This window comes from Mus musculus, chromosome 15 (assembly GCF_000001635.26).
Source record: "Mus musculus strain C57BL/6J chromosome 15, GRCm38.p6 C57BL/6J".
Lineage (NCBI taxonomy): Eukaryota > Metazoa > Chordata > Mammalia > Rodentia > Muridae > Mus > Mus musculus.
In genome coordinates, this window is record NC_000081.6 from 66,604,555 (window position 1) to 66,615,600 (window position 11,046).

The 11,046-nt window shown below is 34.3% G+C and overlaps 1 protein-coding gene across 36 annotated transcripts in view; it reads left to right on the plus strand.

Annotated features, from left to right (window-relative positions):
* The window catches only part of Phf20l1 (PHD finger protein 20-like 1), a 69,544-nt gene that overhangs the window by 27,055 nt on the left and 31,443 nt on the right, over positions 1-11,046 (plus strand). For 18 of the 36 annotated variants that reach the window (XR_001781525.2, XR_001781524.2, XR_001781526.2 and 15 more), the window contains 4 exons: positions 223-351; positions 4,972-5,054; positions 8,467-8,716; positions 10,666-10,854. Coding sequence is in view for 16 of the 36 variants with exons in the window: in XM_006520916.4 (XP_006520979.1) it covers positions 223-351; positions 4,972-5,054; positions 8,467-8,716; positions 10,666-10,854 (651 nt within the window). In the remaining 20 variants the exon portion in view is untranslated. Of the gene's footprint in view, positions 1-222; positions 352-4,971; positions 7,067-8,466; positions 8,717-10,665; positions 10,855-11,046 lie in introns of those variants that run through there. The other 18 variants (XR_003951380.1, XR_003951377.1, XR_003951379.1 and 15 more) reach the window with 4 other exon arrangements.

An 11,046-nucleotide genomic window follows, 5' to 3' on the forward strand; every position in this document is an offset into this window, starting at 1 on the left:
GAAGCAGTAAGATATTCTCTTCAAGCTTCAATTCAAGAATAATTACTTAGTATGCTTTTATTTCTGTTGTATCAGTCACGAGGGATTTGTGTTTGTTTAAATCATAATCAAACACTAAGTTTTTAACAAAAATACAAATGCTTTTACTAACTTGCTGTCTATTAATTATATGTCTTAATTTTGGATTCCAGACAAACTCTCATATATGTGTTCTGTTAAAAGTAGGACTTCACATAGACACCGTTCCAAAGATCGTCTTTCCACAGCCAGAGAGCACATTAACAAACAAGAGGAAAAATAATCAAGGCAACTCATTTCAGGCAAAGAGAGCCCGACTTAACAAGATCACTGGTAAACTACAATGATTCTTTTGGTGGGGGGAGTAGGGGTGCTAGAGACTTCATGTTAGCGTAGCTTCTTCTTAATAAAGGAAAATGAATCTTCTGGCTCAGGGTAACACATTGATGACTTTCTGGTTCTCAAGGTAAACATCTCTTAACCCTGCCAGCTCTTTCTATTATAAACTGTGAAAAATAGCACATATTCTCTACCTACCTCACAGGGGTGTTGTGAGGATCAATAAGGTCAAATGTTGCAAGAAGATAGCCTTAATATCACTTCCATGGTGGAAATAATTTATGTCAGAAATGGGATATCTGCAGTTACCAACTTGTGGTGGCTTCATTTCCATGGCTTTACATATTTTTATATATAAACAATTTCACAGATGATGAACCTTACTTAAGAATGTAATCTTTTGTGGCAAAAATATGAATATCTGACTAAATTAAATCTCTGATTCACTTGTTAGTTCCTGCTTTTTTCTTGAGGTTGGCCTCTAGAGTACCTTCTTATAAGGTAGTATGTAGTGGGATAGGGATGATGAAATTACAGGCAATCCTAGCCAGGCTAGTGCTCAAAGAAGAGGGAATTGAAATATTATATCTAGGGCCAGTCATGCTATACCTGACATGTGTAGGCTGTCAGCCTAATATGTTTCTAGTATTTAAATGAAATTATGATTGTAATTTATTTCAAAGTATACTTTAGAGGGAAGCTTAACTATCTGAATGATTTGGACACCTGATTTTTCAGAACAAAATATTTCAAGGGTCTTTGATCTAATAAAACTGAATAAAACATTTGTGCCATTCATTTAAGTATTTTGAGGAAGATTAGCTTCTCTATTAGGTCCAGGAAAAAATATTAATTATGTGTTGTGGTTTTTTGTTTTTGTTTTTTTCTGAAGGATGACTGAGCAGAGAGCTCTTGTGAGCTTCTCTGTGACAGGGTTATGATTTCTTTCTGCATTGAGGAGATCAGGCTTGTTCCGTTTGTTTGTAGTAAGTTCTCTTTAGAAATTGTTAGTCTTGGAGAAATCCATTCTCTTCTCTAAATTGATTGTTCTGCTGTCAACTTGAGTCTTCGGTTGTGGCTTAAATACAGAACTCAGTGTACTGCTTGCAGGGCAGAGTGGTAAGCTGCTTCTCACTCCTGTGATGAGAGAGTGAAACCACACTGTTGGAGGATTCAAGACCAAGGAAGATGGAAATGCCACTGACAGGATACAGCTGATTGGCAGCTTCCCAGCGTGATGGGTTTCTTCCTTCAGCCACATAACCTGCTTTTAATTTCAGCCAGTATATTTTCACATATGCCTGCTTCTAAATTCCTTAATGGGAGGATGGGAGGGCTAAACTCAACATTTAAAGAAATAACAAAACTAAAAGAGAAGCCAGCTGAGTCCACATGATGTATTAACTCTGCATGACCGTGGAGAGGCAGTAGTAAGATTAAAAGACCGTTTTCCTTGTTCCTCAGATTATAATCCAGGTTCCTTAGTAAAGGGACTTTCTCTTCAGTTTTCTTTATGAATGTCAAATGTAATGGTTAGTACCAGAGTAACACAGAATCTTATCCATATGAAGCCATTAAGGTCTTTCCCCCCTTTATTTACTCAGAAGATTTAAATTTATCACAATCCTTTTAGCAGTTCATCTCTGCTTTTATTTTTGATTTCATGTCACAAGTATGCCATGTCCTTTATCTAGGACAGTAGATAAAGGATTTTCTTCAGTCCTAATCCTGGTGTGCTTGTGTACAGTGTATTTCATTTGTGGTCTGTGAAGAAAAATGAGAACTTGTGTAAAATGGCAGATTCATGTTGGAATCTTGCTATATTTTAAACTTACCAAGTTCTACCTGTGTCTTTTTGTCCTTTACTAGGGAGGAGTGGGCAAGAATTGTAGCAGTTTGTTATTTACTTTTCTTTTTCCACTCTATTTTTAAGTAGGGTCTATCCAAAGATTAGTGATCCAATCACTGGGTAAGTTTAGCTCTGTGATGATACACTGTTTCCCCTCATATGTATCCTCTGCTGATTGTTATAGAAAGAATGATAAAGGGATGATGTTTTCAAAGTTTGCAACTAGAAAGAAATGAAATTGTATTCTGCTTGGTTTTGAATATGTAATATGCTTTCATGATAGTTCTATCATATGGTATACATAACATTCATTTTAAGGTAGACAGCTTTGCACAGAATCTATAACTTTTAGTAACAAGTTGCAAACAAATTGAGTGTTAGTGGACATGAAAATAGTACCTGTACATATCATAAAGGAATAAAGAATAGTACTTCAGACAAGATGCGCTCTCATTGTCATGGACATTGCTGGAAGTTAGAAATGTTTGTGTGATGTCAGGGATTTTTGCAAAACTTGAAAAAAATCCTGAGATTTAAATTTACTCATGACACATACTTTTGACCAAGATTTCAACTTCATTGTTCTTTGAGCACCCCCTTTTGTATTCCTGGGAGTGCTGGCCTCCTGTTTCTCCGTGAAGGCTATCATTGTGGAGTGATTTTGTTTGGTGTTATGATTCATGGTAACTTGATGTTCCCCTTCTGCTCACTGTTTAATGTCCTGGTGCTATAGCTTGCATTCTGTAAGACAGTCTCCTAGAGTAGAACCTGTTTCTAATCTACAGAGAATACGTATTTGAAATGATTAAAGTTAACTTAATTTGTGTCATTTTCCTTTGAATTCTCATTGACTCTGGATATGAAATTTTTCTTATGATGTTGTCAGGGAAAGATAATTGCATTTGGACTTTCTGTCCCTCCAAGCAGAGGGAGAACCTGCTCTCCAAGTACTTGTTTTATCATGTGTCCTCTTTTGTTTATGCCTACTAATTTTTTTAAAGTTGATATTCTGGTCAAGCATACAAAATTTTACTGTGTATATTTGGTGCTTTTGAATGCTCTAGATACCAAGTGTATTTTGAAATTAGTTTATCTTAAGTTCTTCATTACTGTCTGGCCAAATTAAAGGGTTTCCTTTTTCTTTACAACAATTATATAGAAATGGCTTTTAATCAAGTTGGTCTATACTATCGTAATAGGTTATGGATGGATTGTTTTTTTTTCTTTTAAAACTTGTACCATATGCTAAATAATTCATCTCATCTGTTGATGAATGTAAAAAATATTCTATCACTTCTAGGAAAGATAACAGAGTAAGGCATAGTTATTAATATATTGAATGGCAAATATTTGTTGTGTTTGAATAGCTTTAAGGAATAGAACTTCTGCTCATTTCCTGACATAAAAAGACTTTGATTCTGTGTCATTAACAAAAACTTAGGTAGCCTATTGATTCTCAAGAATGGTAGCTGGAAAAGAAACAAAAACAGTGATATGCTGTTTTAAATGTTAAAGAAATACTCTATGCTACATCTTTTGTGTTTATGTAAAATATGTTTACAATGTAAATAGGATTGAATTTGTGGGTTAAAATTTTATAAAAATAATCTACATGCCTTTATTTCTCTTTTAAATACACACCTTACGTGATGTGGGACGTGAAGGAACTATACAGATGGTGGTCTCAAACTAAGTAGAGTACCAGTCACTAATATATCAGATTCATTGCTTTGCACTGCGCCTCTTTGTTTCACACTAGGTGTACACGTTCATCTCTTCAGTAAAAACAGTGTGCCTACTGACGAATGAGCATATTGCATGTGTCTCTCTTAGTACTGTGAGGAGGTCATATGAGTATGTGTGCTTCCATCTTGGTTACTTAACACCTTTGGGGTAGTTATATGAGAAAATTGGCTCATGTTGCCTTGTGAATAACTCTTTGTCCTTTAGTGTTTCAGGGAACCTTTTCTCTCCTATAAACTAATGTTAACAATTTTAGTAATAAAAGTGATAAAAATTCCTATAGCAAGTTTACAATTATCACTTGTTACACATGTTTCCTTTTATGAACAAAGTAGCCATTAAATCTAATATTTGTCTGAAGGTCTGATAAACCTAGTCTCATAAAAAGTAGTGACAGAATGAGCTAAGAATTGTATCCAAGTGAATGCTTTTATTAATTAAGGCAAAATTTTGATGTCTTGTGGAAAAAAAGTGTGTCATAAATAAGGAATTCTGTCTTTTAAAAATCCAGTGTTAGGGATATACATTACAAAACAACTAGAACTTCCCATTTTTTCACCATGTGTAGAATGAAGTCAGGCCAGATGTTCTAAAGACCCACACATTCTTTCCCTTTCATATAAAATAAGCCTAAGAAATGGTATTGAAACTTTTGGAAGAAGATACTGCATAAGTGAGCATAGATGCACTAAGCTAAGGTTAACGAGTATAAGTGAAATTAAAATTTAGAAATGCTTTTTGAAAACTAGTGTGGCAGAATGATATGCTACTCTACTTTATCAGTATTAGCAATATAAAACATCTTAATCTAGACTTTGAAGCCAGAATAAGTTTTATGTATTTAAGGATCTCAAAAAATAACATTAAAAAGAAAATAAGTCAATTATGTGAACAACTCTCAAATTTAAGGGTATTTGTATTTATTAAAAGTTAGCATTTGAAAGTATTCCCTGTAGAAGTTTATTGTGATGAAATCAGTCCTTCTTTCCTAACAAGCCATTCTTGTACAATTTTTTTTCAAGGTTTGTTGGCATCCAAAGCTGTTGGGGTGGATGGTGCTGAAAGAAAAGAAGACTGCAGTGCAACAGCTCCAGTCCTGGAGCAGGTATGAAATGGTAGCATTTGCTTGTTTCAAGGTCCCACTGGAAGGTCACTCACGGAGCTGTAGTACTACGTGATTGCAGTTGCCCTCTGATCAGATATGGGGATAGAGCACTGACTCATTGATGAGACACTTTTAACTCTGCCTTCTCCCGAATATGCACATAAGCTATGGACTGTATTAGCTTATGTTCTCCATAGACTGAAATGAAAGCCATTGTCTCCACAATTAGAAGGCCTGGAGACAGGCATCCCAGGGTATGAGCTTCCAGCTGGACACCTTTAGCTTTCAAAAAGACCCTTACACAAATACTTTTCATTTGTGGATTTAATCAGGGTTTTTTGACATCCAATTAAACTTCTTTTATAAGAAGTTTCTTTTATATTGTAACAGTTGGTGTTCTTAGACTGTGTTTTATGAATTGATCAATGAGCCATACATTTTTGCTAGGATGTATATTTTAATAACTACAATAAAAAAGAGAATTTAAAAAACTTTTAAGGGTCTGTCTTAAACCACCTAATAGAGAAATTTAAAACCGCAGGTTGCAGTTGCTAGAACTGGCCTTGGCTATGTTCACGTACCCACAATACCTGTACATACTGAGCTGTGCATGCTTTTCCATCCTCTAAGGGCTTAACTGCTTAGGCACTGTATGAATACAGTAATAGCCATAACTGAATTTCTTTGGTTCTCCTGTTTTAAAATCTGAGCCTTAATGTAGTTTCAATAAATCCATTTTGTATTATCTTAATTTTCTTTATTAGTAGACTAATAAGACTTTAAAATGAGTACCTTTTGCTCTTCTCTATATGTGTTTTAAAGGATAACCCAAATTTAATTGATATTGTATTGAGTTTTTCAGTGTTGATTCAGGCCTGATTTGAAAGCAGTGCATTGTTTTGATACCTCCATTAATGTTGTATTAAATGAATGGTCTTTTAAATTGAGATCAATATGTCAGTGACTCATACCTTCCAGTTTTCTGTGAGCATCAAACGGTTAAGTCTTTGCCGTTATTGTCAGTATATCAACCAAATTTTAAATAACTTTTTTACTGTGTATGACTATATTTAACGTCCCAGATATAACAATATTTTGTACCCCTACAATTGTTACAATATACTCAGAATGCGATATATCAGGGACTTGGGTAATAAAATATTTCTGGAAAATTCATTACAATGTCAATCTTTCATTACACATAATCTGTGAGGTACATGTGATTGTGAAAAGTACTTACTACATGTGGAAAGATAGTTTAGAATTGAGTAACCAGTTCAGAGAAACAGTTTTAAAAAGAAAGGAAAGTAGAGCAACTCGGCTATTTGTACTTGCATAATTCAAAACTTTTCAAAGTCCTTGCCAGTTTTGTAACAGAGACCAATAATCATTAATTGAACCTTTGTAAATGTTCTAGAGTTTAAGGAACATCACGCTGTTCCCTCTTTTATTTTGTCATTCAGGTTGACTTCAATGTGAAAATGTTTTGTAACCAGACTTAATTTTTATGGTATTTGTTAGCCTTGCTTCTAAGCTAAAAAGCCGAGTTAGAAAGCTCTTAACTATCTCAGTTGGTATCAGCAAGAGACCTAAATGAGAAATTTTGATTGTTGCTAACTTCTGTTGTCCTAAGGAGTTACAATGCCAGTTATGACATATTGATAACAGGCCTACAGCCACAATTTGATGTACTAATGAATTTATATTTCTGAAAGATTCAAACTGTGGTTTTGAACCCCATTATCAGATTATTAGTTATAGATTACTTAATTGTATTAGGGAAATGTCATGTTATATTTACTTTTGGATAAAACTTGCATTTGATGCATAATAATTCACTAAGGTTAAAATATGTTAATTTGTCCTTGTTTAGAAGTTAAGCACCTTACCAAGTTATTAATTTAAGTTTTAAAATCTTGTTTTATAACTTTGTAACTCAAGAGTAATGGATGCTGTAGTGATGTCTCTCACATATGTGAAGATGAACAATAAAATTGTTTATTTACAAGTAATGGCTCTAATTACTTTCCTGGCAATACCTTTTATGATAAGCTTAGGAATACTTTCTAGTCCTGGAGTTCTTTTTCAAATGATAGTTCTACTTGCACACATGTATAGTGAAAAAATTCAAGGGTAGAAAATGAAAGTTGAATGAAGGGGATACGTGTTACACAGCCTTTTATATTTGATGTCTAGCATGCCATCTATAGAACATTCAGTGAAGCCATATTTAATATTCAATATATAAGTCGTACCACAAAAGCCTGAGTACCTTTTATTTTAATGGGAATAGAATTACCTATTTGGTCCCCAGACAATGATCTATCATATTCTAGAAAACAGAAGATTATAAATTTGAAGAACATCCCTTCCCCAAATACGTGGAAGCTAAATGATTCTTGGGGATAGGTATATTATTCATAGGACTAGCAACTTTACTCTATAGTGGCTTGCCATAATACCAGTTTTTCAAAGTCTATTTCATTCATGTTTTGCTGTTAGCAAGAAAACCAGAATCGGCATGCCAGTGTGACAGAACACGGCTCCAATGCGGCTGCTTTCTGTTGTCTTTAACAATAGATACATTCATACATATTTTTACATGTGCAGGGAATTTTACTGCCACATGATTAAGTGTTCTTTATTAGAGAACTGACAAAGATCTAATTTTTTTTCAAAAGTATCAGTTGGCAGGAATAAGGTAAAAACTCTTATCTAAGACTGCGACGTATTTTGTTTTTAAATCCAATGTTTTAACTTACATTTTATCTTTTTTCTGTTGTTGTAGTTGTTGCTTGTTCTGTATTGTTTTTAGTCTTTTAACTCTCTATTGCTGGTGGCTCTGATTTCATGATGCATTTTGCTTATGAAACTCTAGCTTTCAGCACTAAATTGAGTTAAAGATAATGTTTTGTTAATTTGGTCATTGTTTTCCTGTTGAGATTGTTCTTTAAAGGGAAACTGTCTGCTGAGACAGCCACACATTTGATGACAGATTATAAAATCCCATCTAAACGGCAGGAGTTTAAATGTGTTCTTTAGCCCTCTAAAACATGAAATACTTTTGTTTACTTACCTCACTGTTTTAATACCATTGACAATTACAGTTTCAGAAGAGAGATGTTTCAAAGTAATACTGAAATGTTCGTCCAGTAGGATACTTAATATTGGAAGAATTTCACAGGCATTAAAAAACACATACTTGTAGTTGACAGTATCCCTTTAAAGACAGCCTATTCAACTTTTAGTTAATAATTTGTGGGGTTCTTTTTGGTTTTTCATTTGTAATAGAAATGTTATGTGTTGCTTAACAATGTTTTTGGTACTAAAGTTGCTTAACAATCAAAATAGAATACAAGAAGAAAAATGAAGAAACCAAAATAAAAATATCAATTTTTTATTATTTATTCAGGCGATTTCACCTAAACCTCAAAGTCAGAAAAAAAATGAAGCTGTCATTAGCAGTTCTGCCAACACTCAGAAACCTGCACTGTTATCCTCAACTTTGTCTTCAGGGAAGGCTCGCAGCAAGAAATGCAAACATGAATCTGGAGAGTCTTCTGGGTGTATAAAAACCCCTAAGTCACCACTTGCCCCAGAGTTAATACAAGCCAAGGATTTGACGCTTGTATCTCAGCTTTCTTCAGTGATAAATAAAACTAGTGAGCACAGACTTTACAAATAGTTACTTATCCTGTAAGAGAGTCAAAACAGTTTTGTTTTAGTTATCTTGTTTTTTATGAAGTTGCTTTTTGAAAACTCAGAAGTTAAGTGGATATGACAAAGAAAGCTTAAAACCATTTCAAGAGTAGATCATGGACAGTTCTTCTGCTTTACTGTTCAAGTCTGTACTGCTCCTTAAGAAGTCCTGCCATCGAGTGACCCAAATCCCACTTTAGTTTCCATCTCCTCAACTAATAAGACAAGGCCTGATTCATTACAAAAAAACAAACAAACATATCCCTGGAAACAAAAAGAACTATAAAAAAAACCTTTAGTCCATGTTTTCATGTGACTCCTCACTCCTCCTGTGACTACGTAGGAGATGTCTCCTTATATTAGTAGCCCCCTGAGTGCACTTTATTTAATCTTGTTAACAAGGCAGTCTTGAATCCAGTCTCACCCTTATTCAAAGGAAAATGCCTCCTTGTTATAACATTTGACTAATACAGTACTAATCTTTGAAATCTTTTTTTTTTTCTATCCACATTTGGCTAACTAAACGATAGGTTTGTGTTTACATAGCCAAGTTTCACATAACTCTGAAGCAGTTTCCAGAAGAGTCACTAGTTAGATGACACTTGCATTTTGCTCCTTTCCTCCAGTAAACCAGTGCTGTAATCAGGAAATAAGGGGGACACATTTCCTTGCGAAGGAAGCATTCTGTATTGCGTCTTTCAGAATAGTGATACTGGCCTTTGGAAGCCTTCATCAAACATACCTGTTTTTTATTCAGTTCTCATATTTAACACTGAAGAACATACTTCAAATTTTGATCAATTTTTTTTAATAACTAAGCAGAAACAAAGGGAATCAAAAATTCTCTGAAACTTCATTATAATGAATGTCAGTAGTAGTCATAGTATCACATGATACCAATAAACATTATATTTTTAAGTTCTTTTAATTGATATAATCACGGTATCATAAAAGTTACAATTATCTTTTGGTTTTCCCCCATTATTTCATGTCTTTTTGTTTTTGATTATTTTTCATTGTCAATTATCCTTAAATACTTAAAACATCCACTTCTTTAAACTGCTTCTTTCTAAATTAGTAATATATTATTTTGTACATTCCTACCTAATATAAAATTCAACAGTTTCATAGTCCAAAAGGAACTCTCAAGCATTAAAGAATTATCAAAACATTTGTGTTAACATCACTAAAAGACAAATAAATGTTACAATTAGTTGTATAAACAAATGAAAATATTTAAGGGGAAAAATATCATACTAAATAATAACTAATTTGGCCATAATAAGCATATTGGTTTGTTTGTGTTCAATTTTTTGAATGAATCAGGCCCCAGATTTATATTTGTAAAAATCCCCGTGGGAGTGTGAGAATGGGATAGGTTATTTACAGTAGCTCCCCTGGGGAAGGGAAGCAAAGCGCCAACTGTATAATGTGTCTAAGAGCCCTGCGACCCTGCCTTCCTTTCCCTTTAGACTGCCAGTGTTTGCTGTATAGCAAGTTTCTCTCCTGGCTTGCTTCTTTCCCTTCTCCCTCCACCTTCCTCCCCTAAATTTTTGCTTATATAGAGACTTTCTTGGAGGCAAAATGGCAGTTAACACAAGAAGCCACAATCAGAGAGCTGATTCCAGTCTCACACTTGGAGAGAGCTACTGGAAATATTAACGTTCCATGTTACTGTCTTTGAGTTCTAGTGGTTTTAGATTTAGAAGTTTTGATTAATTCTTTTTGTGACAAGGAAATTTTTTTTTTTTTTTTGCCTTTGAATGCCTCTGGAATATGCCATTTCTTGTGGTTATCTAATAGCTGCATCAGAGGGCAGAAAATGGCTCTTTTTTTCTTGCTTATCTCCTTAAAAATTATAAGATGATCCTGGTATGTATCTGCTTCGTGAACATTGAAGATCTTTTTCTAGGTTCTCCACAGCCTGTGAATCCCCCTAGACCTTGCAAGCATAGTGAGAGAAGAAGAAGATCCCAGCGCTTAGCCACCTTACCCATGCCTGATGACTCTCTAGAAAAGCTTTCTTCTTCCTCTTCAGCAACTGATGGCAAAGCATTCTCCATCAGTTCTCAGAATCAGCAACAGTCTTCAGTACCAGAGGGTAATGTATATCTATTTCCTATAGAAACAAATAACTAACAACAGTTGCTTGAATAATGTTTTCTTTTATGTCTCTTGACTTACAGCCACTTTGTATATGCTACAGATAACTTATCTGTGCCTTCTTTTTGCCAGGCACTGTATAAATATCAGTGATCTGCACTGATATGAACTGATCGAGTTCCTTTGTGTT